Source organism: Microcaecilia unicolor, chromosome 5 (assembly GCF_901765095.1).
Source record: "Microcaecilia unicolor chromosome 5, aMicUni1.1, whole genome shotgun sequence".
NCBI classification, from domain to species: Eukaryota; Metazoa; Chordata; class Amphibia; order Gymnophiona; family Siphonopidae; genus Microcaecilia; species Microcaecilia unicolor.
Genome location: NC_044035.1, coordinates 229,121,535 through 229,144,116, shown reverse-complemented (window position 1 = coordinate 229,144,116; position 22,582 = coordinate 229,121,535). Strand labels below are relative to the sequence as shown.

Sequence of the window (22,582 nt, the reverse complement as noted above, 5' to 3'; positions counted from 1 at the left end):
GACTGGTGACCAAACAATTCAATGACTACATAAACAAATTCACGATACTACATGAGTCACAATCAGGATTTGAACCCCTACACAGCACCGAAACAGTACTACTCACTCTCCTAACCATATTCAAGCAGGAAATAGCAATAGGTTAAGAGCATTCTCCTCCTCCAATTTGACATGTCAAGTGCGTTCGACATGGTTAACCATAACATACTGCTAAGACTCCTAGAATATTTCGGAATCAGTGGTGGCACTCTCAATTGGATTAAGGGTTTTCTAACCACAAGAACATATCAAGTGAAATCAAAAACAAACATATCGTCATCGTGGAAACCAGGCTGCGGAGTACCACAAGGATCACCACTATCACCGATCCTTTTCAACCTCATGATGACTCCACTAGCCAAGACCTTATCCACCCAAGGCCTTAACCCATTTATCTACGCTGATGACGTTACATTATACATCCCCTACAAACGTGATCTGGCAGAAATCACCAATGAATCAAGCTAAGCTTAAACATCATGAACTCATGGGCAAAAAATGCATTCCAACTAAAACTCAATACAGAAAAAACACACTGTCTCATCATCTCATCCCAATACAATACATACAAACCCACAAACATTAACACCCCAGGATACATCCTTCCTATCTCAGACAGCCTGAAAATTCTCGGAGTAACAATCGACCGTAATCTATCACTAGAGACCCAAGCGAAATCCACCATAAAGAAAATGTTTTTCTCAGTGTGTAAAGAGGTATGTTAGCCGTGTTAGTCCACTCTTAAAGGTAATCAATAGAAATCAAACAAAATTAAAACATGGAAAAGAAAATAATAAGATACCTTTTTTATTGGACATAACTTAATACATTTCTTGATTAGCTTTCGAAGGTTGCCCTTCTTCATCAGATCAGAAATAAGCAAATGTGTTAGCTGACAGTGTATATGGTCTGCTAGACCATCTATGAGGGACTGATATATACACTGTCAGCTAACACATTTGCTTATTTCTGATCTGATGAAGAAGGGCAACCTTCGAAAGCTAATCAAGAAATGTATTATGTCCAATAAAAAAGGTATCATCTTATTTTCTTTTCCATGTTTTAATTTAGTTTGATTTCTATTGATTACCTTTCTCAATGTGGAAACTCAAATGTGTGAAACCATTCTTCCTCAGGGAAATATTTCGTAACCTGATACAGTCAATAGTACTAAGCCATGCAGATTTCTGTAATGGAATCTATGCGGGATGCAAGGATCAAATCATAAAGAAACTTCAGACCGCCCAAAACACAGCAGCCAGGCTTATCTTTGGAAAAACGCGTTTTGACAGCGCCAAACCACTTGGAGAAAAACTGCATTGGCTACCAATCAAAGAACGTATCACTTTCAAAATCTGCACGACTGTTCATAAAATTATTTATGGCGATGCACCGGGATACATGACAGACCTCATCAACCTGCCAACCAGAAACACCACAAAATCTGCACGAACATACCTAAACCTCCACTACCCAAGCAGCAAAGGACTCAAATAGAAATCCAACTATACATCCAGCTTTTCCTACCTAAGCGCACAACTATGGAACGCATGGCCAAAAGCAGTAAAAACTACGCTCAACTACCTAAATTTTCGGAAAGCACTAAAGACAGACCTGTTCAGAAAAGCATACCTGACCAACCCAACATAAAAATACCTGGATACTTGTGACACAATGTTGTTGGAATAATGTATTGTATTTTACATGCATTGTCTGTCACCAATTTTTCTCTGTGATTACTCTGTGACCTCTGATGTGAATTGCCTAGAGAGGTCACACCCATGCAACTTCCTGTGGGGATTAGGCACAGCACATGGAGCTCATGGTCTCTCCTAAGCTGAGGATCTATGGTGTGAGCATCCATTACCATCTAAGCACATGGAAAGAGCTGATAATCCAAATGTATAGTATTATGTTTATATAAGCCTGTCTGAATATCAATCTGACTAAAACTGTGAGTAAACAGATGTTTTGTTACTTCAACTTTAAAGTGACTCAGCAGTGAATTATTCTGGGGTGTATGTGAGAGAGATGAAGAAAAGAAATTAACATTTCTAAAGCTGAAGCTGTGTGTATAAAATTCTGCTAATTATTTACTACAAATAATCCAACAAAAGGGTTATGAGCCCAGGAATTGAAAAAGGAAGAAGAGAAATATTACCAGGCAGTGAAAAAGCCAAATTTTTCTCTTAAGTTTTAAAAGAAAGATTCAGTCTGTCTCTCTCTCCCCCCACACACCAAACAGAAGGCAAGGCTAAGAAATGGCTGAGGGAGGAAATTCACCATTTTTCTACTCTCTCAAGGTGCCTAAATTAACAGAATTTAATTATCAGCTATGGGAACTAAGATTCAGATGTCTCCTTCAAGCAAAGAAATTAAGTATATGTTTAGACCAAAACAGAACAGCTGAAAATATGGCTGAATGGGACAATGCAAACTATTATGTGAAGTGCATGTTTTTTGAAGCTCTCTCAGAGAAACAAGCCATATTGCTGGAAGCAAAGGATACAGCAAGTGAAGCAGGACATGTACAAAAGACAATGATAAAAATAAGAGCTTTCTAATGGCAGAAAAATCTTTGACTATGGTAAATAATAATTCAAATTAAAGTACTTGGATTTTGGATTCGGGGAGCACATGCCATTTAACCAATTGTAAGGATTTCTTTCAGGAAATGTGTCCAGAAGAAGGTATTCTTAATACTGCAAACGCAGGGACTGCTAAGATCCAAGCAAAAGGCATTGGATTCTTAAAATGCAAAGTGTCTAATGAAGTTAAAGAAATTCCTGTAAGTGATGTCTTGTATATTCCCCAAGCAGTTTGCAATATGCTTAGTGTATCTACATTAGATAAGAAGGGATTTGTGATTCATTTTGAAAACAGTAAGTGCACAATCTCTAAAAATGATGAAGTGTATGCTGAAGCTTTTATGCATAATGATGTTTATAAACTGAGCATTTCAGGTGAAGCCTCACATCTGGCGCAAGTAAGGAAGAATGATGGTAAATGTAGTCTGGAAATCTGGCACCGCCGCCTGGGACATCGTGATTTTAAGGTGATCCAGGATCTTTACAGTAAGCAACTTGCCACAGGCATTCAGATAAGTGCAGATACTGGTAAAATGGAGAAATGCATAGACTGTGTTACTCAAAAAGGTGTGAGACCCTCATTTCCTGCATACATAGGAAATAGGAGTAATAAAGTACTGGACTTAATACACAGTGACTTATGTGGACCGTTTAATATCCCATCATTGGGAAATAACAGATTTGTGCTAATATTCTTGGATGATTTCTCTAGATACTGTGTGGCCTATTTGCTGAAAGAAAAAGGTCAAGTCACAGACATGCTGAAGAAATACGTAGCCATGGTGAGCAATAAATTTTAAAGAAAACCAAAGGTTCTTCAGACCGACAATGGTGGTGAGTTCACTTCACAAAGCATGCGCACATTTCTAGAACAAGAAGGCATTCAGCATATCACAACAGTAGCTTATACACCAGAGCAAAATTCTGTTGCAGAGAGAAAATTTAGGTCACTTGTGGAAATGACCAGGTGTATGCTGTCAGATAGCAATCTCCCTAAAAGACTATGGGGGGAAGCCATTCTCACAGCAGTGTACCTACAAAACAGAATGCCAACTAAAGGCGCTGAGCGCACACCACATGAGACATGGCATGGTAGGAAGCCAAACCTGTCACACATAAGAACATTTGGAAGTACAGCATATGCTCATGTACCAAAGCAAAGAAGGCATAAGCTGGATTCCACAACAGAAAGGGGCATTTTAGTTGGCTATGCTCCAGGACACAAAGGATATAGAATTTTGAATCTGAAAACTGGCATTGTTGGCATAAGACATGTTACATATTTTGATGAAAACAAAAGGGTTGATAAAGGCTGGATTATCCCAGATGAGCCTTATCATCCAGAATATGAAACTAGAACCATAATAGACATGCCAGTGTATATAAATGCCATACCAAGGCAGATGTCTGAAAGCAACTCACCTGTATCTAACGAGGAACAGGCAGAGGAAGCAGACACAGAAAGGATCATTGCAGGAGACAGTACAGTTGGAGAAGGGGAATCAATTGGAGAAGGACTCTCAGATTTAGAGGATGCGAAAAGGTCGGACCAACCTGTTGTCAGACGCTCATCCAGGGAAAACAAAGGTGTTCCACCCCCAAGACTGTCTTACCTAACAAAGTCAGCAGAAGCTCAAGAGCCCTTAACATGGGATGAGATTGAGAAAATGCCAGCAGAAGCTGCTGCTGAATGGCGTAAAGCTGCACAAGAAGAAATTGATGCATTGGATAAAAATAAAACTTGGATTCTTACAAAATTACCTCCTGGCAAGAAAGCTATAGGATGCAAATGGGTATTCAAGTTAAAAAGGAATGCACAAGGAAAAGTGGAAAGGTATAAAGCCAGATTAGTCGCAAAGGGATATCTTCAAAAATATGGAGAAGATTTTGATGAAGTGTTTGCACCTGTAGTGAAACACACGACAATTAGAACACTTCTGAGCATTGCAGTCTCAAAAGGCATGCAAGTCAACCACATTGATGTGAAAACAGCATTTCTTCATGGAGATATAACTGAAGACTTGTACATGGAACAGCCAACAGGTTTCATAAATACAAAACAAAGACAGCTAGTGTGTAAATTAAACAAAGGTCTTTATGGATTAAAGCAAAGTGCAAAATGTTGGAATGACAAATTGCATGAAATATTGACAAATTTAGGATTTAAGCAAGGTGAAGCAGATAAATGCTTGTACACTAGGTGCAGAAATGGACAATATGCATACATTTTAGCTTTTGTTGATGATCTGCTCATTGCAAGCGAAAGTGAGCAAGAGTACAAGGACATTGTAAAATATTTAAACCTGAATGTTGAGATAAAAGAACTTGGTAATGTGTCATACTATCTTGGTATAGAAATTGAGAAACAAAATGATGGTTCTTATCTTCTAAGCCAGAAGCAGAAAATAAATGAGCTTATTGAAAGTTTAGGTATGCAAGATGCCCAAGTTGTAAGCACTCCCATGATCACTGATTTTCTGAAGGATGAAACAGTAAGAGAACCTTTACCAGATAACATCCAATATAGATCAGCCATAGGTAAGCTTTTATATCTGACTACCACATACAGGGCTGATATAGCAAATGCAGTAGGAATTTTGAGCAGAAGGGTCAGCTCACCTACCAAATCAGATTGGACTGCAGTTAAAAGGATGGTAAGGTATTTAAAAGGTACCATTGATTGTAAATTAAAGATTTCAGCCAATAGTAATCCAAAACTAATATGTTACTGTGATTCAGATTGGGCAGGGGATCATTCTGATTATAAATCCACAAGTGGATATGTGTTTATGTATGGAAATGTACAAATTTCTTGGGCCAGTCATAAACAAAGTATTGTGAGTCTGTCTTCTACAGAAGCTGAATATGTGGCTGTATCAGAAGCATGCAGAGAACTGATGTGGATTGAAAAACTTTTGCTGGATTTTGGAATAGATGAACAGAGACCAATCCAGATAATGGAAGATAATCAGAGCTGCATCAGGCTGTCACAGAATGACAAGGTTCAGTCACACACCAAGCACATCGCAACGAAATACCACAACGTGCGAGAGCTGGCGAAAGAAGGGGTCATCAGTCTACACTATTGTCACACCAGTGAGATGACAGCTGACATCATGACCAAACCGTTACCCAGAGAACGTTTTGTGAATCTGCGAATAAAGCTTGGACTTTGTATGAATTAATAATTGCATGACAGTTATGCATGAGAAGGGGTTTGTTGGAATAATGTATTGTATTTTACATGCATTGTCTGTCACCAATTTTTCTCTGTGATTACTCTGTGACCTCTGATGTGAATTGCCTAGAGAGGTCACACCCATGCAACTTCCTGTGGGGATTAGGCACAGCACATGGAGCTCATGGTCTCTCCTAAGCTGAGGCTCTATGGTGTGAGCATCCATTACCATCTAAGCACATGGAAAGAGCTGATAATCCAAATGTATAGTATTATGTTTATATAAGCCTGTCTGAATATCAATCTGACTAAAACTGTGAGTAAACAGATGTTTTGTTACTTCAACTTTAAAGTGACTCAGCAGTGAATTATTCTGGGGTGTATGTGAGAGAGATGAAGAAAAGAAATTAACATTTCTAAAGCTGAAGCTGTGTGTATAAAATTCTGCTAATTATTTACTACAAATAATCCAACAAATGTAACCAAAGACCGTAATGGACATTACCTGACTCTTCTTCCCCCTTTCCCTCTCTAAGTTCACCCCAATTGTACCTACCATATATGTACCTCATTCTACCACAATATCACTTTGTATTCATTCATACCATGTATTTGTGCAGACCAGAATCGGCTAATGCCATTAACAGTAATATGTAAGCCACATTGAGCCCGTAAAAAGGTGGGAAAATGTGGGATACAAATATAACAAATAATAATAATAATAAATAATTAATTTTCTCAGGAGTCTCTCATGAGAATTTTGTCAAATGTTTCCTATAAATCTAGATACACTACACCAACAGGGTCGTCTTTATCTACATGTTTATTCACTTCTTCAATGAAAGGAAGCAAATTGGTGAGACAAAATTTCCCCTGACTGAAACCATGCTGACTCTGTCCCATTAAACCATGTTTATTTATATGTTCCGTAATTTTATTCTTTATAATAGCTTCCACAATTTTACCTGGCACTGTCAGGCTTACTGGTCTGTAATTTCCTGGATCACCCCAGAAAACATTTTAAAAATCAGTGTCACACTGGCAACCCTCCAATCAAAGTACTACAGATGACTTTAACAAATTAGAGATTACTAACAACAAATCAGCAATTTCATGTTTTGAGTTCTTTCAGTACCCTTGCATGTATGCTATCCAGTCCAGGTTATTTTTACTACTACTACTACTTAACATTTCTAAAGCGCTGCCCAGGTTACGCAGCGCTGTACAATTTAACAAAGAAGGACAGTCTCTGCTCAAAGGAGCTTACAATCTAAAGGACAAAAGTGCAGTCCAGGGGCGTATCTGCGTGGGGGCCTCAGGGGCCTGGGCCCCCGCAGATTTCGCCCTGGACCCCCCTACCGCTGCCAACCCTCCCCCTCCGTTGCTCGCCTACCTTCGCTGGCGGGGGACCCCAACCCCCGCCAGCCGAGGTCCGCGTCCTCCTGCCGCTGCCGGCTGCCTTTGGTCCTTTCATTCTTCCATTGAAGCTGGCGCCGACGAAAGTTTCTTTTGAGTCTGACGTCGCTGCACGTTGTACGTGCAGGACGTCAGACTCAGAAATTGTTTCTGAGTCTGACGTCCTGCACGTACAACGTGCAACGTGCAGCGACGTCAGATTCAAAAGAAACTTTTTCGTCGGCGCCAGCTTCAATGGAAGAATGAAAGGACCAAAGGCAGCCGGCAGCGGCAGGAGGACGCGGACCTCGGCTGGCGGGGGTTGGGGTCCCCCGCCAGCGAAGGTAGGCGAGCAACGGAGGGGGAGGGTTAGCAATGGCAGCGGCTGGGGGGAGGGGGATCGGCAATGGCGGCGGCGGCGGCGGGGGGGGGGGGGGCTATAATGTGCCCCCCCTCTCTGGCCCTGGCCCCCCCTACCGCCGCAGTTCAGATACGCCCCTGGTGCAGTCAATCAAATTGGGGCAGTCTAGATTTCCTGAATGGAGGTATAATGGTTAGGTGCCGAAGGCGACATTGAAGAGGTGGGCTTTGAGCAAGGATTTGAAGATGGGCAGGGAGGGGGCTTGGCGTATGGGTTCAGGGAGTTTATTCCAAGCATACGGTGCGGCAAGGCAGAAAGGGCGGAGCCTGGAGGCGGTGGTGGAGAAGGGTACTGAGAGGAGGGATTTGTCCTGTGAGCGGAGGTTACGGGTAGGAGTGTAAGGGGAGATGAGGGTAGAGGGGTATTGATGGGCTGCAGATTGCGTGCATTTGTAGGTTAGTAGGAGAAGCTTGAACTATATGCGGTACCTGATCGGGAGGCAGTGAAGAGACTTGAGGAGAGGGGTGATATGAGCATATCAGTCAAGGTGGAAGATAAGATGCGCTGCAGAGTTCTGAATGGATTGAAGGGGGGATAGATGGTTAAGTGGGAGGCCGGTGAGGAGTAGGTTGCAGTAGTCAAGGCGAGAGGTAATGAGAGAGTGGATGAGAGTTCGGGTGGTGTGCTCAGAAAGGAAGGGGCGAATTTTGCTGATGTTATAGAGGAAGAAGCGACAGGTCTTGGCTGTCTGCTGGATATATGCAGAGAAGGAGAGGGAGAAGTCGAAGATGACCCCGAGGTTGCGGGCAGATGAGACGGGGAGGATGATGGTGTTGTCGACTGAAATAGAGAGTGGGGGAAGAGGAGAAGTGGGTTTGGGTGGAAAGACAATGAGCTCAGTCTTGGCCATGTTCAGTTTCAGGTGGCGGTTGGACATCCAGGCAGCAATGTTGGATAGGCAGGCTGATACTTTGGCCTGGGTTTCCGCAGTGATGTCTGGTGTGGAGAGATAAAGCTGGGTGTCGTCAGCATAAAGATGATATTGGAAGCCATGAGATGAGATCAGCAAGCCCAGGGAAGAGGTGTAGATTGAGAAAAGAAGGGGTCCGAGGACAGATCCTTGAGGAACTCCAACAGAGAGCGGGATGGGGGTAGAGGAAGATCCATGGGAATGTACTCTGAAGGTACGGTGGGAGAGATAAGAGGAGAACCAGGAGAGGACAGAGCCTTGGAATCCAAATGAGGATAGTGTGGTAAGGAGTAAATTGTGATTGACAGTGTCAAAAGCGGCGGATAGGTCGAAGAGGATGAGGATGGAGTAGTGACCTTTGGATTTGGCAAGGAACAGGTCACTACAGACTTTAGTGAGTGCTGTTTCTGTTGAGTATAGAGGGCAAAAACTGGATTGAAGCGGATTGAGGATGGCATGAGAGGAGAGAAAATCAAGGCAGCGGCTGTGAACAGCCCGTTCAAGTATTTTGGAGAGGAAGGGTAGGAGGGAGATGGGGCGGTAGTTGGAAGGACAGGTAGGGTCCAGTGATGGTTTTTTGAGGCGTGGTGTGACTACAGCATGCTTGAAGGTGTCAGGGACAGTTGCAGTGGAGAGAGAGAGAGGTTGAGGATATGACAGATGGAGGGGGGGTGACAGTAGGAGAGATTGTGTTTAGTAAGTTGGTGGGGATGGGATCAGAGGAACTCTTTTGTCAATTTGGCTCTGTATGTCAATCTGATCTCTAAGACAAAATAAGCAACTCTGCAACTTTCATTTTTGTAAGAATTTTGCAGCCCTCTTATCAAAGAAAAATATAAACCCCTCCAAAAAACAATCCACCCTTTCTCCACCCAACCGACACCATTCCCCACTGGACAAACAACAAAATACAAAAATATAGTAATGTCCAACAGAACCACAGTCAAAAGCAGGAGCATTACAAAAAGATGCAGAGAAAAATGTATCAGATTGTAACTTGACCAAGGGATCCTAGACTTGTTCCCATTTCTGCATTTTTTTCTTCTGCTGCACTAGCAGCCGCTCCATATCATAAAGATACCATAATTTATTGAACTACTGCTGGCGTGAGGGCACCCCTTCAGTTTTCCAAGATCTAGCTAAAACCACTTTCCCAGTGGCAAAACAATGTTGAAGTAGAACATTTTGGGGCAAAGTCAGGCCCAGTACCAATTTACCAAAAAGAAAAACATCTGGATCCCATGGAATCTTCCAACCTGTCCAAGTTTGCAGCTTGAATTGTATGGCTCTCCAATAAACATGAGCTTTAAGGCAAATGTACCCCATAGTACTGCATTTCCTCCAACAACGGGATGACACTGTGGGAAAACATTTATGCAATTGCAGCGGTGTCAAATACCAGCGATGGAGAACCTTAACATTGCTCTTTTGCATACTGATAGCTGGCAAACATTTAGTAAAACCTCCATCTTAGAGCAATCTCACTTTTCATAAGTCACTCCAAGGTCTACTTTCCACCGGAGCCAGCTTCCTGGGATATTTATAAATTGCGGAGTTGAGAGCTCACAGTACTCTCACAAAGGTTCTCGAGTGCTCTCTCGAGTCAAGGACCTCTTAATATTACGCTTGGAAAGAAAATGCACTATTTGGCAATAGGCAAAGAGGTGTTGTCAGGATACACCATAAGAAACAATGAAGTCATCACAGAATTCTATTTGATCTTCATCAAACAATTGACCCCAATGCTGTAAGCCTAAACACTCCCAATCCCAAGCCTTATATTGCTGCTAAGAGTGATATCTTCTCAGGATATATTATAGGTGTAATTTCTCATAATCCTCTTAGAATATCAGTTGTGTAATATACATCACTGGTGTAATATCTATCTATGTATATCTATATCAATTGGTAATCAGGATTTTTGTAATACAAGTATATTTTTGTAACTTGCTTTGCATTTTGCCCTATTGTTATTTTTATATATCTACTAGTAAAAAAGGCCTGTTTCTCACACAAATGAAATGGGCGCTAGCAAGGTTATCATGTAATGGCAATTATATTTCTAAGGGAACCGTTGGGAAAAATGTTCTGTCATGATAAGTAATAATTGGGAAGGGTGTATAATGAGTAATATGCTCCAGGGGTAAGCGATATGGATTGTTTTATCTATGTTTTTTTTTGTTTTAATCTTTTTTTGTGATTTTTATTTATAGTATTTTTTAAAAGATAAAGAGTATGCAGACTCCATCCATGTCCAGCATTTCTCCTCTCTTCCCTCTCCTCCATCCATGTGCATCTCCTTCCTCACTTCCCTCCCCCTCCATTCATCCATGTCCAGCAACTCTCCATTCTCCCCTGCCCTCTCCTCCATCCACCCATATCCAGCAAATTTCATCTCTCCTCTGCCCCCATTCATCCATCCATGTACAGCAATTCTCCTCTCTCCCCTGCCCTATCCTCCATCCATCCATGAACTCTCCATTCTCCCCTGCCCTCTTCTCCATCCATCCATATCCAGCAAGTCTTCTCTCTACTACTACTACTACTTAACATTTCTAGAGCGCTACTAGGGTTACGCAGCGCTGTACAAATTAACAATTAAGGACGGTCCCTGCTCGGAAGAGCTTACAATCTAAAGGACGAAATGTCAAGTTGGGGTAGATAAGTTTTCCTGAGAAGAGGTGAAGTGGTTAGGTGCCGAAGGCGATATTGAAGAGGTGGGCTTTGAGCATTGATTTGAAGATGGGTAGGGAGGGGGCACGGCGTATGGGCTCAGGGAGTTTGTTCCATGCGTGGGGTGAGGAGAGACAGAAGGGGCGGAGCCTGGAGTTGGAGGTGGTGGAGAAGGGTACTGAAAGGAGGGATTTGTCTTGAGAGCGGAGGTTACGGGTAGGGACGTAAGGGGAGATGAGGGTAGAGAGGTACGGAGGGGCCGCAGATCGAGTGCATTTGTAGGTGAGTAAGAGAAGCTTGAACTGTATGCGGTATCCGATTGGGAGCCAGTGAAGTGACTTGAGGAGAGGGGTGACATGAGTATATCGGTTAAGGCGGCAGAGTTCTGGATGGACTGAAGGGGAGATAGGTGGCTACGTGGGAGGCCGGTCAGGAGTAGGTTGCAGTAGTCAAGGCGAGAGGTAATGAGAGAGTGGATGAGAGTTCGGGTGGTGTGCTCGGAGAGGAAGGGGCGAATTTTGCTAATGTTATAGAGGAAGAAGCGACAGGTCTTGGCTATCTACTGGATGTGGGCAGAAAAGGAGAGGGAGGAGTCGAAGATGACACCGAGGTTGCGGGCAGATGAGACGGGGACGATGAGGGTGTTATCAACTGAGATAGAGAGTGAAGGGAGAGGGGAAGTGGGTTTGGGTGGGAAAACAATAAGTTCAGTCTTAGACATATTCAGTTTCAGGTGGCGGTTGGACATCCAGGCAGCAATGTCGGATAAGCAGGCCGAGACTTTGGCCTGGGTATCTGCAGTGATTTGTGGTGTGGAGAGATAAAGCTGGGTCTCTCCCCTGCCCTCTCCTTCTGGCCAGCGATCTCTTCTCTTCCCTCCTCTCCTGCGATCTCTTCTCCCCCTGCCCTCCTCTCCAATTCCAGCCATCTCTTCTCTCCCCCTGCCCTCCCATCCATGTCCAGCGATTCTCCCTGCCCTCTCGCAGCTCCCTGACAGCCCTGCTCTCCGTTCCTCCCCACCCCCCCCCCCCCGGCTCGTTTAACCCTTGTCCTCTTCACTGCACCTGAAAGTAAAACACAGCTTCTCCCTTCCCTCACACAGTGTCCCGCCCTCGTGGAAACAGGAAATGCATCATCTTAGAAGGCGGGACACTGTGTGAGGGAAGGGAGAAGCTGGAGTCGAGCCCGCTGTGTTGTCCTCTTCACTGCCGTCGCTGTGCCTGAAAGTAAAAAGGTTAAACACGTGCAAGGGGGGGAGGAATGGAGAGGAGGGCTGTCGATCGGGGAGCTGAGGGTGGGAAGGAGCAGAGGGACCATCCGAGAGCTGCCTGGCTGCAGTGCTACTGCGCCAGGCAGCTCTGCGTTTGGGGGGGGGGGGGGGCAACAGCCAGGGGAAGGTCACAGATGGGCTGGGGAGGCTTAGCCTCCCCAAGCCTCTTATACGGGGCGCCTATGACTGTCCTCCCATCCCATCCATCAATTCTCCTCTGCTCTGCCCACCCTCCCCTCGATGTCCCGCAATTCTCTCCTCCTGACATCATCTCGCCTTCAGCGTTCCCTTCCCCCTCATTGTTCTGCCCTCTGATGTCATTACGTTTTGACGCGAGGGCGGGGCAATGAGTGGGAATGGATGTTATGAACCCAGGCATTCAGACGTAGAATGTTGGGAGATGCAAATTATTATATAGGATAATAAATAATATATTTTCATTTTTGGCTTTATTCCTTTCATTGGTTTAGCCTGTCAGCAAAGCCTAATGGCCAGTTAGGTACTTTCATATCCCTTAAAAACAAGTCCATAAAAATTGCTATTTTGTGATTATCTGATATAGAAGTACCTACAATTTAAACACGGGGGGGGGGGGGGGGGGGGGGGAAAGAGGGTTTCGGGCACTAGGCATATGTCTATGAGGAAAGGCTAAAGCGGCTACAGCTCTTTAGCTTGGATAAGAGACAGTTGAGGGGTGATAGGATAGCTAGACCTCTATAAAATACCAAGTGTAGTGGAACGGGTAGATGTGAATTGCTTATTTACACTTTCCAAAAATACTAGGACTAGGGGGCATGCAACAAAGCTACTAAATAGTAAATTTAAAACCAGAGAAAATATTTCTTCACGCAACGTGTAATTAAACTCTGGAATTCATTGCCAGAGAATGTGGTAAAAGCAGTTAGCTCACCATGGTTTAAAAAAAAGGTTTGGATAATTTCCTAAAAGAAAAGTCCATAAGCCATTATTAAGATGGACTTGGGAAAATCCACTGCTTATTTCTAGGAGAAACAGCATAAAATCTGTTTTACTGTTCTGGGGTCTTGCCAGGTACTTGTGACCTGACTTGGTCACTGTTAGAAACAGGATACTGGGCTTTATGAACCTTCGGTCTGTCCCAGTGTGGCAAAGCTTATGTTCTTATGTCTAGAAAATTGAAAATCAGACCCAATGGTATCCCAAATTTTGAAAGTGCAAAGAGTTGTCAAACTAGCTGTATTTGGTAAAATGTGGTAGCAGGGAGGAAACCAAAGCAACTGTGACAACTTCATTGCTCCTACCTAATGCTCTTCCAACTCAATCCACTGATTAGAGTCGAACCTGATACCACTCCACTGCAACTCTAGCTTGGGCAGCCTTATAGTAAAGGGGAAGATTTAGGTACTCCCAGACCACCAATTTTCCTGCCTTGATAATGCACCCATTACCCTCAAGCACTAAATTAAGCAACTGAGTTAAAAGAGGAGCCAACTCAGTCCTAAAAAGTCTTATAAAACTCCCCTGAATACCCACTAATACACGGGGCCCTTCCAGTCTTTAATGTTTTAACTGCCTGCAAGAATTCTTTGGTACTAATAGCTGCATCCAAACTCTGCTTCTGAGCCTCAGACAATGCCAGCAGGTCTACAACAGCCAGATAATTTGCAATAGCCCACTCCTCTATGAGCATCACAAGTGTAAAGCGCCTGATAAAAATTCTAAAAACATGCTCTAATTTCACTAGAGGTGGTCAAAAGCTGTCCCTGTATAGATTTAATCTTAGACACAAAGCAATCCGTCTGCTGCCTTCGCAAACAGTGAGCTAAGTACATGCCAGACTTATTACAACATTCAAAGCGATGAAATTGTAAACCTTCAGCTAGGTATTCATCATCATGTGCAAACTGATTATCAAGTTCCAAATGAGCCATCTGCAATGCCCTATAATTCGGACCAGATCCTGACTTTTTATGTTGCTGCTCTATTGGCAAAATTTGAGAATGCAGCTGATCCACCTTAAATTCCCTCGCCAGTTTGTATGCAGAGGCCTTTTGAATGGAAAATCCCAAACAACTCCCATGGAGGGAATGAAATAGTAGTCCTGAAACAACTGTTTATAGGTACTCTTATGCTTATTATCTTGCAAGAGAGTTATTAAGGACCCGCTTTTCTCAGACCACTCCTGGGCACCCCTGAAAAAGTCACCCAGCACGGAGAGTAATCAGATAGCACAATGCTACCAAATCTTACCTGAGAGCACCTGCCCCCACAGGGACTGAGCTATAAATATGTAATCAATTCTGGTATGTCCCATGTGGTACAGAATAAAAAGTATAAATCACACTCTCTAGCATTACACTCTCACCATACATCAAGTAGACCCAAAGCTCTAACCATCTTCTGCAGTGCTCTAGAAATTGCATTCTCGTCACTTGTTCTGCCACTGGTGGAATCCTGAATAGGGTGCATAATACAGGCATTGAAATCACCTCCCAAAATGAAAGCTCTCTTCACAAAGGGAATGATTAAATGTAGCACAGCTACAAATTTTTTCCTGACCATCATTAGGAGCATATATATTTACTAAAGTATACAACTGTTGTGCTGAGTTGAACAAGCAATCTCCCCTGAGAATCTTTTTTTAACCTTTTGTACTTGCACCTGAAGATCCCTACCACGTTTTAAGACAGTCTACAATGTCAGTTTAAGTGGTTGTGGCTGCATTCCTTGCATGTTCTGAAGACAGTTTCTACTTCATTATTACTATGTGCTATTTATTTTTAATTTTCATTTGGTATGTGCACAGAAAGGTGCTTTGGTTCATTTGGGCCTATTCATAAAAATTACTTCACAAAAGTGGAGAACTTGCTCATAGTGATCAATCAGATTTCTTGTTTGATTTAGAAAAGATGAAAAATGGATTAGTCATTATGGACAACTTTTCACCTGTTTTTATAAATAAGCTCTAAGTCTCATTGTTCATTTTTACTCAGGGCCCTGTTTACTAAGGTGCACTAGCGTTATAGGAATATTTGGGTGTCTCTAGCGTTAGTGCACGCTAAAAGCGCTAGTGTACCTACAGCGTGGCTTAGTAAACAGGGTCCTCAGTTTGTATGAATAACTTATCACCTGTCAAGAGGCCAAAAAGTATACACGAGAGTGAAATATAACTGATTATGCCAAATGTGTCATGATCTGTATTCCAGTTACATTGGCCTGTATTTGTTATGTATGTTGCAGAGTTAACTGTTTAACAATAAAATGTATACATATAAATATAGAAACACAGTTACAAATATGTAAGCATAAGAGTATCCTTTCTGGAGGAAAACGCCTCGAGAAGCACCTCTCCCGTATTTATAGCAGGAAGAAGGCTAGTACTTCATCATCATCGGCGGCTAAAATCCTCCTTATTTTTAATATTTTTCAATTTCTAAATAAATACACAGCACTGCCGTAGTCATAGAAGATTACTTAACTTAGGCAGGCGAACAGCCTTCTTCAATCAAGACCGTGATCAACAGGTCCCGTTTCGCGTTAGCTGCTTCAGAACCAACAGTCTTCAATAGATCAATTCACCGGTCTTCAATGCTAAGTCCGTTCATATTGCTGACGGTTGCATGAAAAGCCAATAAAATGTCCCTTTCAAAATCTCTGCTGCTTGAAGCTACTCGGTTAAATTTTTTTCGACTTAGGGGGAAGAAGTTGAGAAACACTGCCCTAGACCACTGCTTCTCAACCTAGTCCTCGGGCACACCTAGCCAGTCAGGTTTTCAGGATATCCATAATGAATATGTATGAGCTAGATTTGCACATCAAAGAGCCAGTGTATGCAAATTTCTCTCATGCATCTTCATTGTGGATATACTAAAAGCGTGACTGGCTGGGTGTGCCCAAAGACAGGAATGAGAAGCACTGCTCTAGAGGAGAAACAGGGGATATATAATAGTCATTTTCAGCTGAAAATTCATCTAATTTGGATTATGCTTATAAATATAGGCCTGCCATTTATCTACCTAAATTTATAAGCCTAACTCATGAATAACAGTGTTGAAAAATCAATACTAAGCTCTTAAACTTTCTTTCCCTGCCCTAAATCCACTCGTTTCCAACCACATTTTATGCTCCTAAATTCATGAGTTTAGTGAAATTGAGAATAACGTTAGGACTGAACCATAGTATATTTTCAAAAAGGAACATAACGCTCAAAGTTATGAGCATAAATCCTTTGAATATCAAGCCCCAAAACACGTTTTACTACTTGTGCTGTCTTAAACAAATATGGAAGAGCACAAACAAGAGTCTCTCAGTGCTTTTGTTTATTGGAGGATAAAATTGCTCATTCGTAGGCTTTCCATACAATGTTCAGGATATCCTCAAATATTTTAGTGTGCGAGTTGAGGATCATGAAAATCAATTGAAGGTTTGTGCTAAAGAAGTCAGGACTTTAAGCAATCTGTGGAGGAATGTAAATCTAGTACATCAGCAATTCAGAATTTGGATGCGGTGTTGCTTAAAAATAACTTAGTCTTCAAAGCGAAGGTGGAAATTTAGGAAAATGAAGACAGAACTACAAATTTATGGTTGGTAAACTTTCTAGGTTAACTTGGTGGTCCCTGCAGGAAACCTTTATTCGTTCTATGACTAAGGTTTTGAAACTAGCACCAGAAATTACATCTCCTATTACTTAAATTTATTATTTGTCAATGGCTAACAGGAGGCTTGGCAATGCTTTCACTGACCCCTTCTCCGTGCCCTATGCTAGACATATCCATAATCTTGGAATCATCTGATAAGGATTTGGCATTTTCAGCCACCTTGCTGGTCTCTTTTACATTGAAATCCAAAAAGGAAAGGCTTTTGCAGATTTTCTTTAAATATAGAGACATTTACTAATTGTAAAATTAGGATGTTTTCTGAGAAAGAAACTTCTTTGGTTGTACCATTGAAACGTGGTAAAGAAAATCCATGACCATAAGTCTTTAAAGAAACACAAAATATCAAAAAAGGGCGTTCCTTTAGTTATGTACTAGTGCACTCCAATTAGGAGCTCTTTTCTTAAGTTTCCAAGTGTATTGTCAAATACAAATTTGTTGGTATAGATTTTTTTTTCATCCTGTGCAGTTGACAGCCTTTTTGGCTGCCAATGGTTTCTGCTCCTTCTAGAGGCCACAGATAAGTGTTCATATGTAGCAGATTTGCTCAGGCTATATATATCTATAAAAACTTCTTACTTAGCTTCTTTCCCGCTATTGTGAACTTTAGTAAATGGTGTTTAGTTTCTTTTGCTGATAATGCTATGTATAACTATTTTGTATTTATCATGTTCATTTTTTACATGCCTTTTTGCTTGGATATTGTTCTATCACCATAAAAAACAAACAAACAAAAACAACCTCCATTTCCACCTACTGTGTCTTTATTACTCCTATTTTATAGCCCCTCTCCCCAAACTCAGCCCAGCCATCACAGCAACCCTGGAGCCACTAGAAAAGTAGAGAGGGGAATCACCAGACCAAAGAATCTTTTGACACTACAGATACCTGCAACCATGGATAGACATACCTGCTGCTTGCTCTGGAGAAAACCTACTTCTCATTCTTCTCGCATCATTGCCGTTAGCTTTGGGAAGACCATTAATTTTGTTAGACTGCAATGAAACTACAGTCTTCACAGCTCTTTCATAAGCTTCCTCTGAACTACTGGAAGAGGACGAAGAGGAATGTAGTGACGATAAAGCATTTTCCGTTTCACTTCCTGGTAAAATAAATTAATTGTACAAATAAACAAATTAAACGAGAAAGCTGTATTTAAAATACTGTTTAGTTTTTCACTCATTCTCCCCATAACAGATCCATAGTGACTTCCAAAAGAAAATCACATTCTACAGTAATGTGAAAGTTTTTTCTCCCCTCCTGATTTCCCTGCTATTGTATAAATGTCATACTCAATGATTTTTCATCTTTAAACAAAATGTAATACTGAATTAGAGAAAGGGAACTTGAGTAAACAATTACTACTTCATTTAAGGAGCAAAAGTTATCCAACACCCCCATCACCCATATGAAAGAGTAACTGCTCCCTAAATGTAATAACTGGTTGCACACAATATAATGGTACTCACTTTCAAAGCACATAGACTTACAAAGTTGCGTAGGGGCTCATTTTCAAAGCACGTACACTTACAAAGCTCCATAGGTTACTATGGAACTTTTAAGTCTAAGTGCTTTGAAAATGAGCCTCAATATCTCATAAAAAAGTATATTAGATCCCAAAGTACCAGCTAAGTAGAGTTTATTCCTAACACCACAGGCAGACAGGATAGCAATGAATATTAAAACATTATAACGTGAACTTAGTTGCATAGTGCCACACTAAGAGGAAAAGAGGCAGCACCTCACCAAAAGGCAACACATTTAAAACTGAGCAGCTCCATTAGCAAAAAAAAATTGTCAGAGCCACCAAACGTTCTCTATATAGTATTACTACTACTACTATTTAGCAGTATAGCTGATTTGTTTTACTAGCTGCTATTAACTTAGACTGGTGACAACTGAATTCCGCCAAAAAGTGGCCTTATTAGTTCCTGTTTTCTTCAAACATTTGGTGTAATGCTGGTGAAATTAAAATATCAAAAAGATGCTTCCTAGGAGGCTCAAGTCATAGTTCCTTAAAAAAGAAACAAAAAATAAAGGGTAGAGAGGGAGAACTGGGGACCAGAAGCACCCTGCAAATTGTCTCCCAGCTAGCTTCCCAAAAAGAAAATAATGCTGGACATTCATGTCATATGTAGCATGGTTCCAGACTTCACACCACAATGCCAACACACTGAAGATTGGCACAAACCTGCTCTATACAAATAAGTACCTGTATATAATATGTAAACCGCTTTGAATGTAGTTGCAAAAACCACAGAAAGGTGGTATATTAAGTCCCATTCCCTTTCCATAAGAGTCCAAGGTACCTTTCAGGTTCCCCATAAGTAGCAAGTTTCATTAAAACAAGCATGCCGGACATGACGGGAGGGGAAGAAACAGAAGGGCAGGAAATGCGGCGGAGTTGGAGACCAGCACTTAAAAACGCACTTCAGTTGGTGGGGGTTGTGGACAAAATCCGAACTATATCATAACATGAAAAACAATACAGACATGAGCATTGAATATTTAAAGTACTAGCGGTAGCAATTAGCTTAAATGGTCTCCTTAACAGCTTAATATGGCAGTATTATTTTGAAAGATAGGTGTCCAATTTTTTCTATTTAGAGAAATCGACGGCTCCTTTGTAAAGTTTGGGATTCCAATATATTTTCATACTTCTTGTACGTTTCAATCTTTCTACTCAAAAAACGGTAACATCCAACAGGAAAGTATAGCAGATACATCCAATTTCTGAGCAGAAACAGAAAAATAGAACATTTCCCGCTAAAACCCCTCCACCGAACACCAACCCCTCCACTCCTCCCCCTTACCATGTTACCGAGCATCAGATATTTAACAATCTACTACTAGCTGAAGAAGAAAGTCATCCAAAATGGTTCCCAAGTTTCTTGGAAAAGAATGCCCGGTCGTTGAGAAAAATCTGAAACTTTTGTCCTTTCCAGACACATCTGAGTAATTAGTAATGCTCGCCATTGCTATAGTCGGTCCAGTCAGTGACTTGAGTGCAAATAACTTAGCAAAAATAAAAAATCTCTGAAAACCTCAGGGGACAGGTTAAGACAGCACAACCAAAAAGTAGCAGTGGATCATAGCGTACTGTACACCCCCACATTTGAGAAATGGTGAAGAGAACATGGCGTCAAAAGGTAACAATGCACAGGCATTGCCAAAACATATGTCCCAGCCTCACTTCAAGGACCTCACACTTGGGGAACCCACCCAGCGGAGCCACCCTTGCCTTCCAGGCTCGATAAGGAGACAGGTAGAGACATAATATAAATCTGAACAGCTAGAGAACAAAATCTGTATACTTCAAAAGTCCCACCACAACAGCCTGGAATTGTGTACATTGTAACTCAGTAGATAACGTTGTACTTGAAAACATGTAAAGAAGTCTGAAGCAGAGAGCCCAAAGTCTTGCCGAAAAGGTGAAGGAAAAGGGAAATAGGACTTGCTATACCGCCTTTCTGAGGCTTTTGCAACTACATTCAAAGCGGTTTACATATATTCAGGTACTTATTTTGTACCAGGAGCAATGGAGGGTTAAGTGACTTGCTCAGAGTCACAAGGAGCTGCAGTGGGAATCAAACTCAGTTCCCCAGGATCAAAGTCCACTGCACTAACCACTCCAGATTCACCAAGTGCAATAGATATTGTATTCCTTTCTGAGACCATTGTGAAAATGTTGAGCGACCCCGTCCAGGTGGAAAAGGCAGGATTGTCTCAAAGGGATAGATAAGTACAGTGGGAGAGAAGTGTCTCTTACAAATCCATTTCCAGGTAGCCCGAGCTGCTCGCAGTATTGGGTGTGACTTGAAGAGTCCCAGAAATGTAGTACTGGTAGCATACAAAACAGCACTAAAATGTATATGCGGAATCAAACGAGTCTCCAACTTGGTAACAGAAAAGTGTTGCACATCCTGATACCAATCTTTAATATGGCGCATGCCACTGGCCACTTCAGGGTCTGCCACACTGCCATACTACAACTACTACTTATCATTTCTAAAGCGCTACTAGACATAAGCAGTGCTGTACACTTGAACATGAAGAGACAGTCTCTGCTCGACAGAGCTTACAATCTAATTAGGACAGACAAACAAGAGATAAGGGAATATTAATTTATAATTTTCATCCAAATTTAATAACTCACAAGAGAAGATTACAATATGAGAAAATTTACAATATCTCTAATATCTATTACAATTGAAATGTTTACACTCTGCTTTCGACCAGAAATATAAAGTAATAGGATCCAAGAAGAGAACAGGAAAAAAAAAAAAAAAAGGACAAAGTTTTTGCAGTGGGGTTGTTGTTACCAAGTAAACCTTCCCTAAGCATATCATACAGTATGGTCTGGTAATCCTACTACTACATTCACATCCTCTTTTGAAACTAAAAACTCCTCTGTTTAGGATCAAAAAACTGAAATGATTTGGCTTGATATAATACTCTGCATATACAAGGAAATTTTAACATATAATTTTTTGGGTCTCTCTAGCCATATCAGGGAATATTCTTATTTTAGATCCAAAAAAAGTAGATTCTAAATGTCTAAATGAAAGTCTTAAGACTGCGTCGCGGTCCATTTCTAAAACAAAAACAACCAAAGCAGTCAACCTCTGAGAAATTACTTCCAAAGATGATTTAAGAAATTATGTCAAGTTCATCGCTTCTCCTCTGTTCGGTTGGAGAGTCTCTGAATTTATTTTGTAGATATTGTACCTGAACAATAGGAGGTAAGGAATCACTTGGCATTCCTAATACCTCAGTCAGATATTTTTTCACCATATCAATCGGGGAAATTAAGGGAGATCTTGGAAAGTTCGTGAATCTCAAATTAAGTTTTCTTGATTTATTTTCAAGATATTCTAAACATCGTAACATATTATTTTTATCCCTAATTGAGGTTTGAATGATAACTTCCAAAGATTGCATTTTCTCTCCCAATTGTTCTATTTTAGAAGTATGTTGATTAGTTGTCTGTGCTTGCTGGAGGGCAACTTGAGATAACAACTTAATTTCAGCTGAGTTCTTTATTGTTTGTTGTTGTAAAGAGGAATGCAAAGCAGCAGTTTGATCCCAAAGTGACTCTAATGTCACCATGGCAGGTTTTTTTAACACATTCCGCTTGAAAAGCCAAAGGGGGGGGGGGGGGCATTAGCAATTTGCCTCAATGTACTCACAGTCTGCTCTTCCACTGGTTCAGCCCTCCATGTTAACACTGCTGAAGAGAGGCTCCCTCCCTGCTCTCTCAGCTCCTCTGTGGGAAGCTGTGACACAGGACTTTCTCCAGCTTCCAACCCTCTTGGTTGCGGGGGAGCCGTGCGCATGACAGGGCCGAAAGAAACCCCGTCTACACTGTCGGCCAGCTCATTAGTTCCGGCTCCGATAGCAGGGGAAGAAGTTTGACTCGGGCCAGAGACCACACCAAATTGCTCGAGCGTCGACTGCTGTAGAAGGTGGGTTCC

At 41.6% G+C, this 22,582-nt stretch overlaps 1 protein-coding gene across 1 annotated transcript in view; it reads right to left on the bottom strand.

The window, feature by feature from the left end:
• The window catches only part of BRWD1 (bromodomain and WD repeat domain containing 1), a 523,732-nt gene that overhangs the window by 5,386 nt on the left and 495,764 nt on the right, over positions 1-22,582 (bottom strand). The window contains exon 39 of the mRNA XM_030203838.1: positions 18,019-18,210. Within this exon, the coding sequence (XP_030059698.1) occupies positions 18,019-18,210 (192 nt within the window). The remainder of the gene's footprint in view (positions 1-18,018; positions 18,211-22,582) is intronic.